This window comes from Phocoena sinus, chromosome 3 (assembly GCF_008692025.1).
Source record: "Phocoena sinus isolate mPhoSin1 chromosome 3, mPhoSin1.pri, whole genome shotgun sequence".
Taxonomy (NCBI): Eukaryota; Metazoa; Chordata; class Mammalia; order Artiodactyla; family Phocoenidae; genus Phocoena; species Phocoena sinus.
Genome location: NC_045765.1, coordinates 141469043 through 141490134, shown reverse-complemented (window position 1 = coordinate 141490134; position 21092 = coordinate 141469043). Strand labels below are relative to the sequence as shown.

Here is a 21092-nt window from a genome sequence, read left to right as displayed (position 1 = left end):
CTATTCCATGCACATGCACTTAATACACCTTTGAGAATGAAAGAAAATTAAAACAAGAAACACATTTTTTACTTATTTGATCACATTTTTTCCATTTTGTACCTACTATTTGTGGAGCTAAGTTTCTTTTTTTTTTTTTTGCGGTACGTGGGCCTCTCACTGTTGTGGCCTCTCCCGTTGCGGAGCACAGGCTCCAGACGCACAGGCTCAGCGACTGTGGCTCACCGGCCAAGCCGCTCCGCGGCATGTGGGATCTTCCCGGACCGGGGCATGAACCCTCGTCCCCTGCATCGGCAGGCGGACTCTCAACCACTGTGCCACCAGGGGAGCCCAAGAGCTAAGTTTCTTGAGTACTTTTTGAAAATTATAGATTAAGATATAAGCTTATCAGTTATTGATCAATTTGAGTTAGAGCCTTACATATTTTCAAATTGATAACTGAAAACAAAATCAGATAAACAGTCTGGAAGAATAGTTTATCTTTGTGTTTGGTTTGCTCTTTCTATTTATTTTCATGTTGGGGGTAGGAGTTTATTAATTAATTTATTTATTTTTGCTGTGTTGCATCTGCGTTTTTGTGCGATGGCTTTCTGTAGTTGTGGCAAGTGGGGGCCACTCTTCATCGTGGTGTGCGGGCCTCTCGCTGTTGCGGCCTCTCTTGTTGCGGAGCACAGGCTCCAGACGCACAGGCTCAGTAGTTGTGGCTCACGGGTCTAGTTGCTCCACGGCATGTGGGATCCTCCCAGACCAGGGCTCGAACCCATGTTCCCTGCATTAGCAGGCAGATAGATTCTCAACCACTGCGCCACTAGGGAAGCCCTCTTTCAATTTATTTACATGTCAAAATAAACTTTTTGAAAGCCCCTGAATATTCTTGTGAGACATTTTATTTTGTTCAAAGTAAACTTAAGAAAACTCCTTTAAAGATCTGTCTCAGCAGGGGTAAAAAAATAAGCTGATCAAAATTGTACAAAGAAGAAACTGTTTCACATTGAGCAGTGGAAAATTTTCCAAAGACAATATAAGTGATACATTTTAAAAATCAAAGAAATTTAGATTTAGAAGGACCTTCATGGCATATAATGTGGCATGTTTTCAGAAATCTTTATGCATAAGTCCAATACACCAAGCTCTGACTGAATTGGGGTGGGGAGGGTCCATGGGGAATGTTGGGGTCCATCCCTACTCGGCCCTTTCTCCATAGTGATCCTATGGCTGGAAGAACTGTTTAAAATTCATGATATTTTAAAATTTCCTCTTCCCACTATTTTACTGTTGAGAAACTGTGGTGACCCCAGGTGCAGTTACTTGACAAGGTTACACAATTTATTATTTTCAGAGTCAGGACTTTAATTCAGACAGCGTGACTATAGCCAATCCTTTCCACTACCTCATCTGCAAGAAGTGAGATATAAAATATGCAATTAGCTTTTATTACTTACCCACTTGTTTAGGAGGAGAAGGGAAACTGGAAAGAAAATGATAACACAGTTATAATCAGACCAATATAAACACAGAAATTAAGTCTTTTATTTAGGAGTGACATGAATAGCCTGGAGGCTTATAAAGTCTAATTAATCTGTTGACTGTCATTCCTTTCTCATCCTCCATTTCTCTGCTAAGTCCCAAGTTTCTGTCCATCAATCTGGAATTTAGCAAAACTTTTTGTGAACTCCAGTGTTGACCAAAAAAGTCAAGAGTCAAGATATCCAGTGATTTGTTTTGCTCACAGCCATTAGACCAATGTTTGCAGATTTGTTCTATGAAGTTTGGGCATATTATCATACCAGAGTAATTAAATGGTCTCAGTATTCTGGAGTCACTGTGGCATAGCTCAGGCCCAGAACTGTTTATTTGACTCAAAGAATAGAAATGCAGAGTCAAAATCAGCAGAGGTCATAGGAATCTTTATATGACCATGTTTCAACAATATGTACATGTATATCTCCAAAAGAAGAATGGTGAATAAGAGAGGAATATCCACTGAAACTAGAGAGTGAGAGCTTATTAACAGAAGTGATTTGAAATCAGGATTGGGTGGCTTTTAGTTGCAACAGAAAAAGACCTTTGCTTTTATTACTTTCTGAGCTTTAAACACACACACACACACATCACTGGAAGAATGGTGCACAGTTACAGTAAAGTGTGAAAGGTCATTAGTTCAAGTGATCTAAAACCAGAATTAGCTGGTGTGTAATTAGAGCAAAAAAAAAAAAATCTCTTCTTTTATTTCTAAGGACTACATTTGAGTAATGCTGCATGAAGAGAAGATTTGCTATGTTTACTTATAATTTTAAGAGTCCTGTTTATTGAGTGTTGTTTTAGTGTCTCACAAAAGGGTTTAAAATTAGGACTTCTATGTGGAATTAACATCTTATAAAGACTTCAGTTAAGTGTGGTGAATCTATTAGGCACATATAAAATAAGGATATCCTGTACCAGCGAGTGTAATTAAGATCCTTCAAATTCACACACATGGAACTTATACTAAAGGGTTATTTTTGTATGGAAAGGTAAAATTTATGCTTTAGTTTTATTTATACAAACTGAAGATATTTAGAATAATTTTATTATAGGATAAATATGTAATTCAAGTAGAATTAATATATCACAATTGTGATATAGCGTTACAAAGACTTTAAATACTGTACTTAGAGAAAAGAAATTCCAAATTGTGTCCTTTATTTCTAGCAATTAATTTTTAAAAGAGAATGTGTATTTTGAAGAATAGTCAGTATACAATATTATATAATAAAATGTGGCATTGGAATTGTGAACATTCAGATGTGATGCCACAGTTAAAAAAAGTCCTACTAAATGGAGGGTGAGTGTGTATGAATGTGTGAGGGTGTGTGTATGTACACTTGTGCGTGTGTGTGCTTGTACATGTTTGAATGGAAAGCAAAATATATTTTTGAACCATATGATGATTTTCGAATACTTTGTGCTCCTCTTATATAAATGCATGAGTTTAAGGGTGACACAGTAAATGAGGCTAGAATAACTAATGGGAAAAACACATTAAATTGTTAAAAGTTTGTCAGAAATTGGTTATTGGTTATAAAATATTAGCAGCATTTGATTAAATTATTAGTGCTGTTATCGTGCACTGTATTTGGTGGTTGGTCGACTCTTACGATGAACCTTCATTGTCTGACTCAGAGTCTTTTGGTTTCCCTCGTATACTTTTCTTTCTGTCATCTTTTCCCTTTAACATCTTCAAAATCCCCCAGGACCACGTGTTACTCTTCTCTTCAACCTGTAGCGTGGAGCTTTGGATCATGCAGGCATTGATCAGATTTTTTTATAATTATACTGCTTTGATCGTTCAGGCTGTAAGCTACTCATTGTATTGAACAAAATGAAGCTATTACGTTTACAGGTTATGGTCTTTGAGTACTGCTTCTACTAGGTAAACAGGTAAGTTATTTTTTCCTATTTGGTAGATTTCTCCTGGTTCTTAAACTAGCGAGCTGAGTCAGGATTAAGTTTTAGACATCAATTTAGCTATACTGTATTAAAAGTAAGTTGTTAATAGATTAAAAATATTTTTAAATGTATTTAAATTTTAAAATACACCATTTCAAAAGTTTAAACACCCAAAGGATTCAATACTGGTTTTGCCACAGAGAGCATATGATCTCAGTTTATTTGGGTTGCCTACAACTATGATTAATATACAAAGGATAGCCATGCGACTGATTAACTTTCCAGATTGTCATAAAAATAAATTATTGATTGATAAATAAATGATAGGGAAAAGTTTGAAAAGAAAATCTGCAACATTTCTAATCCTTTATCCCTTTTTCATTTCACTTCTTTTGACGTAGTTGTCAAGGTTATTCCAAACAATATACCACTTCACTTGAAGTGTGTGCAGTTACACTTCCGCATTTACTAATGCTGTTAATTAAACATTCAAATAATTTTTGGTAACGTAACAGGGAATGCTATTTCTGCTTTTTATTTTAAATAGAAATCAAAACTATACAACTCCAGTATATACAATACTTTGCAAAAAGGCAGTTTGCTGATCATTCTTACCCATTAACAGCATCCTCCTCTTCTATCCCATCATAAATATCATCGTCTGGGGGAGGTGGGAACATCCCTTCATGTGAATTAGGGGGAAAAAGTCTTCTGTTAGTTTTATAATTTGGTCACAAATGTTCACTCAAAATTTGACAATAAATCTGTCTTATTTAATTGCAGAAAGCATCCTACTTTCATATCAACTATTTAAATAAAAACTAGCTTTATTTCCCACTCTCACATAGGTAGTAGGTAAATTAATTATTTTTAACATTATCTTATAAGGAATTTTTAGAGGGGAAATGTAATAAAAATATGAGGGAAAATAAAGAGTAGTATGCATGGGAGATGAAAGAAATGGGGGAAAATAACTATGAAAAAAGTCAAATTAAATAAAGATGGAGTTAGAATTTATTGTGGGAAAAGATGGGAGAGGTGATAAGAAAAATTTAATTAATACTGAAGAGACATTCAGAAAAAGCTACTGATCAAGATATAAGTAAAGAAAGGCAAATAAAATGAAAGGTGAATTTATAAACATTGATGGGCTGACTTTTCATTTCTCTATATCATTTCATCAATGTGATATTTTAAAAGTTAAACCTTTTTTTGATTTGTTATCCTATAGTCCTTAGGAACCTTTCTATTTGACAAATATTTATTTAACAAATCTTTATTGAGTACCTTCTCTGTACAGGAATATGTACAATCAACTTGACATTTGATTTTTAGGATGAGAATTTTAGCACTGTCAGGTATTAGTAACCCTTATTTTGTTGATGAGATAACGAGGAGTCTTTAGGAGTCATAGCTAAGGTGACCATGTAAGTTATCATCCAAACAAGGATACTTCTGAAAGTGAAGGGGGATACTACTAAAAATTGTGCTCAGACAATTGGCATAAATCAAGACTGCCCTGGGCATACTGGAAGTGGAGTCACCCTATGACCGACCCATAACAAACTTGGAAGAAAGAACTGACTTGCTCAGGGTCACTCAGTGGCCAGGGCTGGACTCCAGGTCATTGGTTTCCAGTCCAGTGTTCTTTCTACCACATTAAGATCCTCCTCATTGTTTGCAGACAAAAGCATTTTGTCATTAGTACACACAAAAACGTTGAAGACTTGCAGAAACTGCTGATGAAAGTGTGTGGCTTACCTCCACTTCCACTCTGATTGTGGCTAGGAAAAAAAAAGTGGACCAATTAAATTAATATATGAAGTATTTAGCTATCAGGGAGAGAAGTAAATATATTGAGCAGTTATACAAAAGAAAAAATAACATTCCAATCAAAAGTTTATCAGGATGTTATTTACAATAGCCAAGATATATCAATAGAAGCAACCTAAGTGTCCATCGACAGATGAATGGATAAAGAAGATGTAGTATATATACACAATGGAATGTCACTCAGTCATAAAAAGAATGAGATTTTGTCATTTGCAACAACACTGGTGGACCTACAGGGTGTTGTACTTAGTGAAATAAGTCAGATAGTTAAAGACACATACTGTATGTTATCACTTATATGTGGAATCTAAAAAAAAATAAAACAAATGAATGAATATTACAAGACAGAAAGAGACTCGCAGATATGGAGAACAAAGTACTGGTTATCAGTAACAAGGGGATGGGGTGGAGGGGCAAGCTGGGGATAAGGGTTTAAGAGGTACAAACTACTATGTACAAAGTAAATAAGCTACAAGGATATATTGTACAGCATAGAGAATATAGCCAATATTTTATAATAACTTTAAATGGAGTATAACCTATAAAAACATTGAATCACTATGTTGTATACCTGAAACTAATATAGTATAGTATACCTGAAACTAATATAGTAAATCAACTATATTTTAGTTAGAAAAAAAGTTATCAGATGTTATATGTGAAAAGGAAGAAAAACTGTTCCTTATTGTAATAGATGAGTAGTAACAAAGCAAAAAACAAAGCAAAACAAACCTAATAAGAATCAAGTGAGATTCAGCACCATAAAGTATTCTAAACAATGATACTGTTTGCTTCTAGTATTTTCCCATGAGGCAGTTTTCAGATTATGCTGTATTACATCATTCCATAGATGGACTTATTTATAAAAAGAGAGTATTATTCCAGAACCATTATTGCATTAAATTCAATTTTCTTTTGCTATCTCATAGTCACAGCATTTAACTCTTAGTCCAATAGCATTACATTTTTTTAAAAGGGAGAACTTAAAAAAAACTGAAATCCTCTTCATGGGGCCTTTGTAGAGTGTGGCTCCTGATTCTCTAAATCCAGAATTCTGAGTTTTAATTTATTTTGATAACATTCTATATTTCCCCTCTTTTATAATTGTCTGTTTTCTTGCCCATTTCTGCCACTAAAATATGAGTTCTGTGAGAACAAAGGAAGTGTAGAGTGTGAGAACTAAAAAAAAAAATCTCAGAAGTCATCTAGTTCCTTTTGCAGAAAGCAATTGAGGTGCTGAGAAATGACGTGATATGACCAAGCCCACTTTTAAGTAAATGAACAGATGAGAGGAGAACTTCAGCATCCTGCCTTCCCTTACAATATCCTTTTGGCTACACCTCGCTGCGCTCCCTGTGTCACCATTTGAGCCTTTTGGATCATCTGCCAGTAACAGATATCAGTCTGATATTACAATTGTATAGTGTAATTATACACTTGTATCTGATTCCTCAACCTTTAAGTCAGAATAAAAGAAATTGGTCCGACGCAGATCTACTGCTGATCTAGAAATAAAAAATATGTTTGTTAATGGAACTTTGGAGAAAAACATGCTATAAGTGTCCTAATATATAAATAAGAATTGATTTTTGATGAATTTTTAGTATATTCTCTACTTGCTTACAAACTATTTTCACATTCATTGTCCTCAACACTTCCCTTTGAGCATGAAGCAAGCAGATAGAATTATGTGAAAAATTGCAATTTGGGTTGGCTGCCACTCCTGGCAAATACAATATATTCCCTTGGAGAGTCTCACACCCAATTCCTAAAGAACAGAGTTATAATCAGGAGCAAAGCCACCATACATGATTTCATCTCTATAGCCGTTCTTCAATTTCCTATAATGGTCTTTTTGGAATACAAACCATTGATCAGATGAATGAGAGGTAAGGATAGGAGAGTGTGAGAAAAGAGGAGGAAAGAGAAAGAGGAAAGGATAAATCACAGGGAAAAGGTTGGAAACATACATAGAAGAAAGTTTTTTTATGTGATGGAAGAGTGGTATTTGCACTTGTAATTTCCTTTTGTTCAACGTTTCACATTTAGCACAAAAAATTGCTTAGTTGAGAAGAAAGGGAGAAGAACCGCTGTCAGGTCCTGTGCTTTTAAGCCTCCTGTCTGCTCACAGAATTTGAAGTACACAGTCAGCTCTCCTTACCCTGGAGGAATTGGGAAAGAGCTGGTAAAGAGTGCAAGGAACCAGGAGGCATCTGGGGGAGGGAGAGGAGAGGATGGTGCCTTCTCTTATTCTTGCCAGGACAAGCTGCCAGCTATACTCAGCATCTTTCCTTGTTCTACTAAGGACAAAGCATATTCTTTCATGAGATCTCTGCCAGCAGCAGCTGTAGTTTCAAGAAAAAAACTTGTGTAGAAGTGATGTCTCTTATTCCATTTTCTTATTAAATGCGCATAAGGGAGGAATAGATGCTAGTAAATATTGTGGGGCTATACTTGTTTAAAATATTAAGCATAAAAACCTTACACCTCCTCCAACCCCAGTTTATTAAATGGAAGATTCTTTTTCTGCTACATGTTTACTAACTAGAGATATCTTTTAGAGTTGTGGTATGTATAGACTAGATAAAAGGAAAAGGTAATAGCATTAGTTTTGGGAAATAGTCACCTATTATGGAAAATAATGCTTCATTTTAAGGATATCATCCCTTTTTGTGGGTTTATCATCTTTTTCTTGAGTATGTTCATCAGTGTAAATATGTATATATTAATATAACTGGGGTTCTTTAATTCCAAAATAAGAGAAATGTGTGTGTTTTTTTTTAAAAGATAAAAGTCAAACACAAGGTATATATGTTGCTAATATACATGGTATGGCATACTCATGTCCAGAAAATTCTGTAACTCTCAGAATATGGCCATTTGGAACTTTGACCCCCAAATTAGCATTTACTGACTTTCAAATTAGGTCAAGGTGTTTCTTATTACTAAGGCCAATTTACAATCTGTAAACTCCAGTGCATACATTGCATGTTTTGCTATATATTGCATAATTTATGATCATAACATGGTAAGAAGGCATGGAAGGCCATCATTCTTTTTTTTTTGGCTGTGCCACGTGGCTTGTAGGATCTTAGTTCCCCAACCAGGGATTGAACCCAGGCCCCAGGCAGTGAAAGCCCAGAATCCTAACCACCAGTCCGCCAGGGAATTCCCTACTATTCATTTTAGAAAGACAAAACTGCCAGAGAGCAACATAAGTTTAATTGATGCCATGAGCTCAAAGTCCACAAGAGGGAAATTTAATTCTTCATATAGTTCAAAAGTATATTACTGTTTTGATCATTTTACGTTTTTAAAATGGTTGATAATGAAAATATTTTTCCTTTAAAATTTGAGTTATGAAGAATGCAGACACATTTTTTCCCAAGTGAAGATCTAGCACAGATCATGTGTTTTGGGATCACTTGGGGGATTTCCCAATTTCACAAATGGGCATAAAAAAAAAAAGAGGATTCTTCACCGTGCTGGAGATTTTCCTTCTCCTTTTCCTTCAACTTGAAGGGATTATGGCTTTACCAGAAAAGGGAGATATTGGAGGCAAGAAGGAATGAAAAGAAAAGGGGAATGGAAAAGGAAGGAGAAGAAAGGACAAGGAAGATCAGAGCTAGGAAAAAGAGACAGAAGAGGAGGCAAGGATAAGGGGAGCTGGAGACAGAGAAAAGAGAGAAGGGAAGGAAAGGTACGTGGAAGAAGATCGCCATCCTCTCCTCTGGACTCCTCTACCCCAGAAAGATGTTCCCATAATTCTTGCAGGGAAGGTCATGCCATTCTAGTGGAATGAATGGAAAGTTGGACCCTTAGTTGATTGCCAGGGATCATAGGGGATTTTACATTTTTACTCTTAAAGAGCAAAGTAGAGTTGGCTTAAAAAAGCATTTTTGTCTGTTATGTTTTTAAATAAGAATGATGAATATATTTAGACTCAGATTTCAGAAAAAAACACTTTATATTTTTCAGAGCTAACTTCTACATCTCATCCTTCAGTTTTACAAAGTCATACTTACTTTAGGCATATCCTTAAGATCAAATCAGAATAAATACTGTAAAACAGCATTTTGGATTGACAACACGTTTGGCAATATCTGGCAAATGGCCGATTATATTTCAAGTAGTATTTGATACATACAATCAAAGAGTAAAATAAAAGACTATGGAGTTTCAAATGACTTTTCATCCATATTGAAGTGATTGTAAATGGTAATTCAGTTTAGTGATAGAGGGCAGTAGGAAATAGGGAAAGTAAAATTCTAGCATCTTAAAATCCACAATATCTGACAAAGAGATGATTTGATTTGCTTTACAATTTGTATTTACACATACCTGTTAACATCTTCCTGCTCTGCGACATCATCATATACTTCCTGGTCATCTTCAAAAGGTCTTGATGAAAGAGCACCAAGCGAATTTTTTTTCCGTTTCAAGGAATCATAGTCAATCTCTACAGCCGTTGTTTTAATATAGCCATCTACCAAAAGGGGAACAACTTATGTTCAGGTAACTGTAGTTTAAATATCTTAAAGTTGTGGATAAAATATTAATTGCACACTTACTCTTTAAATTTTCCCTTTATTTCTTTGCTTGAAATTCTGATTTATAGACTTGTTGACACATGTTTCACTGTACTTTGTCAAAGTCTTATGCTGTTGTGGTTTGGGGTAAGCCTAGAGTCTATTTTCAAGATTCCAAAGTGATTTCATATGAATCATTTTTGCCTTTTAACCTCAATGAAGAACCTAATGCTCTTTGCTCCTCCCTGAGATACTATAAATATTTACATTTTTCCCCACTAAAAAGATTACACAGATGAGGTGAAGATGGAGCTATACCTGTCATTTAAAATCTTCCTATCTTTGTCCACCCTGTAACGTGCTCCCAACTTAATGCTTATGAGTAGCTTTGGAAGAATTTTCACATTAATATTGGCTCAAATAGAAAACACTTCGAAGTCATAGGAAAATGTGCACTCACATGACCCCCTGGCTGTTTTGCCCAGCCATTTTCCTTCAGGGTTGTCTGTGATTCGGATTATCTCAATTTGCTCTCCTTGCTTGAAGCTCAGTTCATTCTTTCCTCCTTTGACATCACAGCAAGCTTTTGCTTGGTGGATGACTTGAATAGGGCCTGTTAGCTGCAAAGAGGAAAAAAAATCACGACTGGCTTCTTTACTATTCAGAACATCTTTAAGGAAGGCGGTTTTGAAAGACAATATGTCCACCACTTGCCAACCTGCCTATTACCAACATTTACAAGTTTGAACTAGAAGTTGAGGGTGAATGTCATTCCTGGTGAATGTTCTTAGAGGAGGGGTTAGGGGAGAATTGTAGAGGTCAGACAGAACCAGCAAAGAACAGGTAAGCACATGCTCGGGGGCCAGGAGAGAGTGGCAGTGATCTGTTGACCTCGGGAACTCTGTGGAAGATTTGCAGAGAAAGCCACCGAGAACCGAATACCACTTATGTACGACATGCTGGGTGCTATGTGTTTTTATGGGGTATGCTGGTGGTTTGCTTGGTAGACAGAGAAATAGCTTTGTGAATAATAAAAATAACAAATATTATGAGAGGTTTTTAAATTAATATCCTGAATAGTACAGTGTTTTCTTGACAGCAGGGGAATAATCTAGTTTAGAGGCCATGAATCCTAAACATTTCCTAATCCAAAATTGGTCTTTTCAACAGAATTTCTTGGACCTTTTGATATGCAAATATGCATTGTGAGTTTTGAAGAAGGTCTACTTTATTTTATTGAACTTGTGATGTGATGAATTGTGAGACATATCATTAATTATGCACCACCAAGAAAGAAAGAAAATAGCTTAAGTTAAATTTTGATATGCCAACGATGTTAAAACGCATCTTAATATCAGAATTTTAAAATGTGAAATATTTTGTCTTGGAATTAATGAAATGTGAAGCTGTGTAACAGTTCTCACATTTATTTATTTAATTGGAACATCTATTAACATTTTGTGGAAGGAATATAGCGTGTGAAGTCCTAGTCTCGACAAACTCTTGAGTTCATATTTGGTGGTATATCTTCCATATCCTATTTTTTTCTTACTAACAAATGTTATTCAAATGAATGAGTAAAACAATGCAAAACTGATTTCTCAAAAAAAAACCCACAAGGGAAAGCTTCACACCATTCCTTCAAAACTACAAACAATCTCTTCATAAAAAGTATGTTATAAAGATTTTCATTTAAGAAATTAGTTTTTCATGTTTTCCACTTGAAAACTATAAACGTTGGTAGCCATACATTCTGTATGAGTAAAATGTTTTAGTATTCATACCGTAATCTTAATTTTGCTTAATGTAGTCAGCAAAATTGAATGAGATCCTATAATAGATACAGTGCCTTCCGTGCATTATTTTATTTAATTCCATAAAAATCTTTCAGGAGAGGTATCATTGACTCACTTTAAAAATAAGGATCTGAGATTCAGAGAAGTTTGGTAATATGCCCATGATCACATAATCTGCATGTGCAGTTGGACTTTGAATCCACATCTGTCCAACTGACTCTAAGCTTTACATTTTCCCTTTGCCCTGCTGTTGAATCTTTGTTTTACTATAATCAATATACTGGGAAATTATATATAAACCACATTTTTATAATTCAAACCATATTGTAAATGTTCAGGAGGAATTAAATATTTAAAGGAAACTTGATATGAATCCTTTTTATAGTGAAGAATAGTTTTGTAGCTAGATAATCACTTTATAGCTGACATACTAGACCCACCCCAGAAGGGCCATGTCATCAAAGACGTACTGGACAAGAGAGTATAGTGTGCAAGTATAGTGGTAGTGGTGGTAGTAATAGAAAGCACACAATTAGAAATCAGAGATCAGAGAAGACAGAGGTCAGAAATCCAGGTGGATGAAGAGGGAGGAGAAACAGCAGGTATCAAGTCAGAATGTAGGTCAGCTTAAAATAAAGGCAAAAATGTAAGTCAGGTCTAGACAGCAGCAATCAGGTAGCTCATGGAGCTTTATTACGACAGGTCTGGTTAATCCAGAGACACTTCTGTCCCTCGTACCACTGTAATACATGCCACAGGGATGTGTATGTGTGTGGTCCTGAGCTCATATTATGAGTAGGATAAAATGAAATGCATAACAAGGAGGGTCAAGATGGGTCTGAGAAATCAAGTACTCTTTCACTCAATCGACATAAAATTTCCTGAGCTCCCACCATATTTTATTTGGACTTTATTGCATTAGTTTTTTAGTGCAGGGGTAAAGGAGATTATTGGACAAAAACATTACTATTGTGAAGGTAGTTACTCTTTAGAAAATAATGATTAAGTAATTCTCCAACCATGTAAGGTTTCAAGAATTGTGCCCCTTTTGTGTGAAAGTTATAAAAAGAGGTTACTCTTTTTCACCCTTCGGCAAGCAAGCTCTTACTTTAAATTTCTTCTTTATTTCCTGTTCTTTCTTTTCTCTCTCTTTCTGTTCCTTTTTCTCCAGCTCTAATCTCTTCTTTTCCTCCTTTTCCCTTTTCTTCTCTCTTTCTTTGGATGTTTCTCTGTGGATTAAAATTGTAAGTTTGTTTTAGCATCCACGGGCATTGACGTGTCAGGGCTCCCTATCCAGAGAGGTTTCTACCCAGAACAGAAGATAGTATGTGAAGAAGTATAGGTGAAGGTATAAAGCCAAGGCTTGTCAAAATTCCTGGGTGTATGAGACTGTTCTTAGAACCAGCAGGAGGCATTCAAATGAGGATGCCTTCCTAAGGTTCTGCTGCCCTTACAGCTCGTGCAGGCAAGTGGAAAGCACAGTTTATAACGGTTCTTGCAGCCTGTCGGCATGAATAGAATTAATCTCTCTCTCTCTCTCATGCACGCACTAGTACAAGTTCACATACACACATGGACTTGCACACACATGTACAAACCTTAATTCAGAAACTTTAGTCAGAATTAGTTGAATAAGAACTGGGTAGGGAAAATTAACATATTTGAATCAACAAAAGATAAAATAACATATTCATTCTACTTCTACTCATTTTCCAAGAAATTTCTTAGTCTCGGGCTACCCAGAAACCCATTTTGGAACCCATTCTAACACCTTTCTGTTTAGCAGGCTAAAACTTTGGCATCTGGTGCTGTGTTAAATCGTCTCTCATAGCAAGGTTGTGAGGTGAAGCGCTGTCTAGGTGAGGGCATTGTAATGTATACACGAATTCATGTGCCCAAGGACACACCGAGAGCAAGAAATCAGATTCCCGGTCCCTGTGATTCCCTGCCTGTGGGCTATCTAGTGGGCTGCAGGCCTCTGACCTCTCCGGGGATGACATTTTAATAGAATCCTCTGTAAAATCCTTAGACAAGAAAAGAATCTTTAGTCCTTTGTATTGAAATAAAGGTTATCATTTGAATGCCCGTCATTTCCCTCCCAGTGTTGAATATCCCTCCACTCTCCCTCATACAAATCATTATATTCATCTTAGAAGGAAAATATCATGGTAAAAAAATGTAACTCATACATGTCTTCATATGTTTCTCCTTCACTCTCTTGTTCCTGTCAAGAAAAACATTAATAATGATTAACTGTAATTATTTAATAAGGGAACATACACATATTACATTGCTCAAATAATCAGTAAAACAAGCATACATTTGTGTGTCAATTTGGCTTATTTAAGATATTTTTGTTTCCTTTTTAGAGACAGACTGGAAAAGGAAGCACAGAAAGATTTCATTTTATATCTTGCTATGTAATTCAGATGTGTAGCCAGACTTCAGTCTATGTTTAGCATTACAAAATTACTATGAGTCAGTGTAATAATGGGTGTTTAATGTCTCAAGCATTTTAGATGAAATAAGATTATAAATGGAAAAAATCACCATTACTCATAAGGATTTTCATTTGTTGGTTTATATCAATAGAAAATGAATCACAATAATTGTTACATATTCTAGTTACAGCAATATAATATGAGAAGGAAAAAAAAACTGACCTCATCCAGATTTCCAGTTCCTAAAGTGTTTAAAAAAAGAATACAATTTAATGTACTGTAATTAAGAAGTGCTTTAATACAGTATTATTAAATGTAATATAATATTCAAAACAGTTCATCATGTAACAGAACTTATAATTTACCAAACGTATAGAAGTACAAAATAAAATATGCAGTTTAGATTCTTACTATGGCTTTTTTGAATCTTGTAATTTAATTATAAAATCATTTCACTGACTTTCATAAAATAATGCAAAAGCCAAAAATTAATGAAGACACTCTTTATTCTCTTTATGAAAAGCATGCACATTTGGTTTTGTGGGCTTGCAGTATGGAACAAAGATTTTACCAGAAAATCACAACTTGTTCATACTTTTCGACTTACTTGTTCCCAAGGATTTGCTTTCATGTGTCAAACAAATCAAGTTAAAAAGATTTTTTAAAAAGATATTTTACTGCTCAAGGGTTTGGTAATATCAATAAATTACCAGGTACAAAGACATCATCTAAAACAATAATAATAAAAACAGTGTGGAACTGATATACAAATGAATAGACCAGTGGAATAGAGCAGAGAGCTCAGAGACAGATACACAAATTTACACACACACAAATAGAAGCACACATTATGCACACACAAACACACCTATATATGCAAAGACACAAACACATCGATAGAGCTAATACAGTAAATGTGGCATTATAAATTAATGAGAAAAGGGTGGATTTCAGAGTATGGTAATGGGAAAACCGGCTTTGTACATGAGACAACAAATCTAGATTTCTACTAATGCCTCAAAAGTGGACTGCAAAGAGATCAAAGACCTAACTATAAAGGCTAAAGTTCATAGAAGATAATATTTGTATTTCCTAGGGATAGGACTTCTTAAATAAAACTTAAAAAGTATAAATTACAAAGTAAATGTTAATGAATTTGATTATATCAAAATATATTTATGTTCAGTGAAGGACAGCATGGACTAAGTTAATAGACAATGGACAGAATGAGAGAAGATATTTGCAGTGTCTACAACTGACATAGGATTAATATCTGGAATACAAAGGAACTCCTGCAAATCATCCAGAAAAGGATACCAACCCCAAGAAAAAAATGGTCAAGGAATAGGAACTGGCAACGTACAGAAGAGAAAACCACAAAGGCTATTAAACAAATCAAGTATTCGAACTCAGCAGCAAGCAGAGATATGAAAATGAAACAAGTCATCATTTTATGCATGTAAGACTGGAAACAACTGGAAAGCTGCATAGTACTATGCACTGGCGAAAGGTAGGCATCTTGGAATCTTCATGCCCTGTGATGGGAGTACACAGAGATGCAGCTCTTCTGGAGAGCACTCTAATCCTACTCAGTTGGAATGAGTAAATCATTGCTTACAAGCAGCCACTCTACTGCTGGATATACATAAAGGAAGGCTCTCAGAGGTCCACATGGAGATATGGACAAGAAGGTGCATTGAACTATTATTTGTGGTACCAGCGAGTTGAAGGTGAAATGTGAATGCATAGGATGCATACCATGGAGTGCTGTGCAGTAGTTAACAGAAAGAAATTAAATATACATATATAACATGGAGGAGCCCCCCAAAACACATTATGCTGAATATAAAAAAAAAGGCCAGAGTGAGCTATAATATACAGTTTGTGTAAATTGAAACATGTACATATACACATACAACAGCATGCAAAGAATATGTACAAAAGACACACACTAAGTACATTAGAATATTTGTCTCTGGTAAAGGGGAGGAAGGAAAGGGAGTGAGTCATGGAGATAAAAGGAAATAAATAAGTAAGTAAAATAAGAGACGGGTCTTTCATGGACCAATGACGATAATGACCCATTAATGATCCAATGAGAATAATTAACTCAAACTTCCGTATCGGAGGGAAAAAATAAATAAAACATCTTTCGCCTCTTACCATCAGAGTGCATGACACTATCTTGATATTCTTCATTTACAGGGCTTCTGAAAACAAGAGAGAAGAAAAAGTGAAAATGGAACAAGTAGATGCTCCCCTTACAATGAAAAAGAAAAAAGAATAAAAGGATCATTTAAAAATAACTCTTCTCTTTCATATCTGCTCTGATTTAAAACTTCAGAAGTCAGTAGAATAGGCTTTAGCCTTGTATTGATGCCACTACTGCTGCAAAAAATGGAGAATCGGGGAGCTTGAGCACAGCACTGCCCATTCAAAGTGAGTATCTACAATTAATCAGTAGTTTAGTTTCAGAGCAGAAATATTTTTCTGTTAAAAGGACAGTATGTCAATAAGTCAATTCTGGGTTCTGAAGGTATATGATCGGCTGTACAGTACAGATTCCAAAGATCATTAGTTCCAATCCTGACTCATCACCCTTTTCCAGATGTTTTCCATCTGGTTTTGCTTCCATCACTTGTGGCTTGAACTCCAAGGTGCTTCATTCCAAACCACTTCACTCCAACTGCTCATAACAGCTATCAATACCTGGGCTTCATGAATCCCTAATGATTTATGGAACCATCTATATTTTCTATTTCTATTCTTGGGTTGATTTGCATAACTGGGGAAAATTGCCATTTTACTGATTTAGGATATTACCAATAATTGACATTCAATCTCAGCTATACCCCCAACACTATTCTATAATCTCATTACACTTTTTTTCTAGTCAACCCTCTCTTGCATCATCCTTCCCAATTGCTATTCAAAACGTTCATTGCTTCCCTCAGATCTCCTATTCCTCTCCTTTCTCTTTTCATCAGATGATCTTGTGTCTTATTTCACTGATAAAATAGCACTTATTGGGGGTGAACTCTCTTAAAATACATTCCTTTAACTCCCAAGCTTATCTACAGTTACGCCCATCCTTACCTGTCCCTACCGAAGTTCCTTCCATCTGTGTTCTGAATCCTATCTGAATGATCAATTATTTTACTCCTTTTATTCGCTACCTTCTGTGTGTCATCATATTATTTATATTACTATTATTGTTCTTCTTCTTTCACTCCCCATCCCTAAATATCTCACTACTGTTTTCTCCCTCAGCCCAAGTTACTCTCATTCATGAAGGACAAACACTTCTCTTCACCTTTCTAAATCCTCCACATTACCATAAGGCCATCATCCTTTTCCCAAAGTAGAAAAAACTGTCCATACTCACCGACTTTACTTGCTCTCCTCCTTCTCATTTCTTCATTGACTACAATCTGGTTTCCCTTGCTAATCCTTCACTGAAACTATTCTTAAAAGATTTGATTACCAAATCCATTAAACACTTCTCAGCCAGCACCTACGTGATTGCTTTGTGGCTCTTATCACAGTATTGGCTATTTTGCCTTCCTGGAGTCTCCTTTGTTTCCATGAGAAATCTCTCCCACTCACTTCTTGTCCCTCTGGTCACTACCCCACAATTTCCTTTGTCGGTTAATTTGCTCTGACTTCCCCTTTTAAGTGATGGTGTTCTTTTGTGTTCCAGTCTTGGCTTCCTCATTTTTATTTTCACTCTACATTTGCCTCTAGATGGTCTCATGTTCTCATATAACTCCATAGTTTCACTTATAATCTTGGTGTTGAAATCTCTAGCCCAGATCTCACTTCTGAGCTTCAGACTCATCTATCTATCTATCTATCTAACTATCTATCCATCCATCCATTCATCTATCTATCTATCTATTCATCTTCCTATCTATCTTTATTTGTATGTCTCACTGACACTAAACCTGTTTTTCCTACTAAGTTTCTTACCTTGGTCAATCGCACCACAATTCCCTTAACCACGTAAGCCTTAAGTCATCCTTTATTTCTCACTCTTCTACAGTCCCACATCGAATTAATCAAGTTCTGTAAGTTCTGCAAGTTCTGAGTATTTAGTGTCTCCTATAATGCACTTCCCCTTCTGTCTCTCCTCTATCCTGCTAGACACAAGAACAGGATTCTATCATTGCTAGTGTGGACCCATGTAGTAGCCTTCTGGACAGTCTTCTAGTGATGAGAATTGCTCTTCATCTTTCCTACCCTTAAAGTCCCTCCTACATGCTGCTGCCAAAGTGATCTTTCTAATGTGAAATTGACACCATTTGAAGAATGTGAGCAGGAAGTGCCTTGCTATCACTGAGACCATAAAAAAGGGCTAGTGGGTACTCTTGTAGCCCAGGAAGAATTGCCATGGATATACATGTCTCAGTTTCCACCTGAGATGATAAACATGTGTGGTCATAAACTGTTATCTAATAAACTCACTTTTTAAAAAAATCAAACATTTAAAATTTAACACATATGCATAGCTTACTACCTAGGTAAGTGTAAAGGCCCAGTGAAATTGATCATGACACGACACTTGTTTTTCTTAGTCAGCCTTTTTTAGATCTTGGATGATTCAGAATTAAATACAGAAACAATGAAGTAATTCAAGCCCATGGTACAAAAATCTGTTTCTAATCATTGGGACAATATATGTATGTTCAATATTTTAAGTATTTGTAGTATTTAAGAGATTTACTATATTAGATATTCAGTTGAAAATCTGTGTCACATCACTTAAAAAGTTGTCAGTTAGACTTAATATTTTAGTTGAAAACTAAGGACTCTAAATGTTAATGTCAATGGCTGCTGGCCTCATAAAACAGAGTCAGCCAAAATTATGAGCTCCTAATAAAAGAATATATCATCACCAAGGAAGGAGTCTTACCTAACTAAAGAAAGAAGTACATTTAGAAAATAGAACTAAATTTGATCAAGCACCCATCTGTATCCAACTACCAATTTCCAGAGGAATAGGGAACACACAAGCTATACTGTGAGGAAGCGATCAGTGCAATCTAGACTGTGGGCAACTATAACGCCCACGAACAACTTGATTTGCTCAACAAATAAATTGCAATAATTAAAAAGAAAGAAAGAGAGGGTGAACATAGAGATTGAAAGAGAATTACAAAACATATAAGCCCTAGACTTTGCTTGGATTCTTATTCAAAAAAACAAGAAAACCCACATACAATTTAAGGGAAAACTGGAAATTTGAAGACTTTATGTCTTAAATTAATACATAGAGTCTATTTTTAGGGAAGCCTACTGAAATATTTATGGTTATTATTACATGATGCTTGGCATTAGTTTCAAAGTAATATGAGAAGAGAGAAGTGGGGGAGTATAGATGAAACAAGATTGGTAGTGAGTTAAAAACTGTTGAAGTTGAGGAAGGGTGCATGGGTGCATACTATGCTATCCTTGCCTTTTATACACTTAAAATTTTTTAAAATAAACGTTTCTTAAAAAGTATAAGAAAAGGACTAGGAACCAAGATGGCAGAGTAGAAGGACATGCTCTCACACCCTCTTGGAAGAACACCAGAATCACAACTAGCTGCTGGACAATCATCGATAGGAAGACACTGGAACTCACCAACAAAGACACCCCACATCCAAAGAAAAAGGAGAAGCCACAATGAGATGGTAGGAGGGGCACAATCACAGTCAAATCAAATCCCATAACTGCTGGGTGGGTGACACAGACTGGAGAACACTTATATCACAGAAGTCCACCCACTGGAGTGAAGGTTCTGAGCCCCACATCAGGCTTCCCAACCTGGGGGTCCGGCAATGGGAGGAGGAATTCCAACAGGAGGAGGAAGAAGCAAGAAGAACTACAAACCTGCATCCAGTGGAACAAAAACCACATTCACAGAAAGACAGACAAGATGAAAAGGCAGAGGGCTATGTACCAGATGAATGAACAAGATAAAACCCCAGAAAAACAACTAAATGAAGTGGAGATAGGCAACCTTCCAGAAAAAAAAAATCAGAATAATGATACTAAAGATGATCCAGGACCTCAAAAGAAGAAAAGAGGCAAAGATCGAGAAGATGCAAGAAAAGTTGAACAAAGACCTAGAAGAAAAAAGAACAAACAAACAGATGAACAATACAATAATTGAAATGAAAACTACACTAGAAGGAATCAATAGGAGAATAACTGAGGCAGAAGAATGAATAAATGACCTGGAAAACAGAATTGTGGAATTTACTTCTGCGGAACAGAAAAAAGAAAAAAGAATTAAAAGAAATGAAGACAGCCTAAGAGACCTCTGGGACAACATTAAATGCAACAACATTTGCATTATAGGGGTCACAGAAGGAGAAAAGAGAGAGAAAGGACTAGAGAATATATTTGAAGAGATTATAGTCGAAAATTTCCCTAACATGGGAAAGGAAACAGCCACCCAAGTCCAAGAAGTGCAGTGAGTCCCATACAGAATAAACACAAGGAGAAACATGCTGAGACACATAGTAATCAAATTGGCAAAAATTAAAGACAAAGAAAAATTATTAAAAGCAGAAAGGGAAAAACGACAAATAACATACAAAGGAACTCCCATAAAGTTAACAGCTGAATTCTCAGCAGAAACTCTACAAGGCAGAAGGGAGTGGCATGATATACTTAAAGTGATGAAAGGGAAGAACCTACAACCAAGATTACTCTAACTGGCAAGGATCTCATTCAGATTTGACAGAGAAATCAAAAGCTTTACAGACAAGCAAAAGCTAAGAGAATTCAGCACCACCAAACTAGCTCTACAACAAATGCTAAAGGAACTTCTCTAACTGGGAAACACAAGAGAAGAAAAGGATCTACAAAAACAAACCCAAAACAATTAAGAAAATCGTCATAGGAATATACATATTGATAATTACCTTAAACATGAATGGATTAAATGCTCCAACCAAAAGACACAGGCTTGCTGAATGGATACAAAAACAAGACCCATATATATGCTGTCTACAAGAGACCCACTTCAGACCTAGGGACACATACAGACTGAAAGTGAGGGGATGGAAAAAGAT

At 35.8% G+C, this 21092-nt stretch overlaps 1 protein-coding gene across 4 annotated transcripts in view; it reads right to left on the bottom strand.

The window, feature by feature from the left end:
• Nucleotides 1–21092, bottom strand: part of FYB1 (FYN binding protein 1) — a 178296-nt gene that overhangs the window by 18397 nt on the left and 138807 nt on the right. For 3 of the 4 annotated variants that reach the window (XM_032626744.1, XM_032626745.1, XM_032626746.1), the window contains exons 4-13: nucleotides 16192–16238; nucleotides 14251–14270; nucleotides 13777–13811; nucleotides 12696–12816; nucleotides 10252–10411; nucleotides 9604–9748; nucleotides 5191–5213; nucleotides 4045–4111; nucleotides 3138–3272; nucleotides 1443–1468 (exon numbers count right to left, since the gene is read on the bottom strand). In XM_032626744.1, the coding sequence (XP_032482635.1) occupies nucleotides 1443–1468; nucleotides 3138–3272; nucleotides 4045–4111; nucleotides 5191–5213; nucleotides 9604–9748; nucleotides 10252–10411; nucleotides 12696–12816; nucleotides 13777–13811; nucleotides 14251–14270; nucleotides 16192–16238 (779 nt within the window). The remainder of the gene's footprint in view (nucleotides 1–1442; nucleotides 1469–3137; nucleotides 3273–4044; nucleotides 4112–5190; nucleotides 5214–9603; nucleotides 9749–10251; nucleotides 10412–12695; nucleotides 12817–13776; nucleotides 13812–14250; nucleotides 14271–16191; nucleotides 16239–21092) is intronic. The other variant, XM_032626743.1, reaches the window with a different exon arrangement.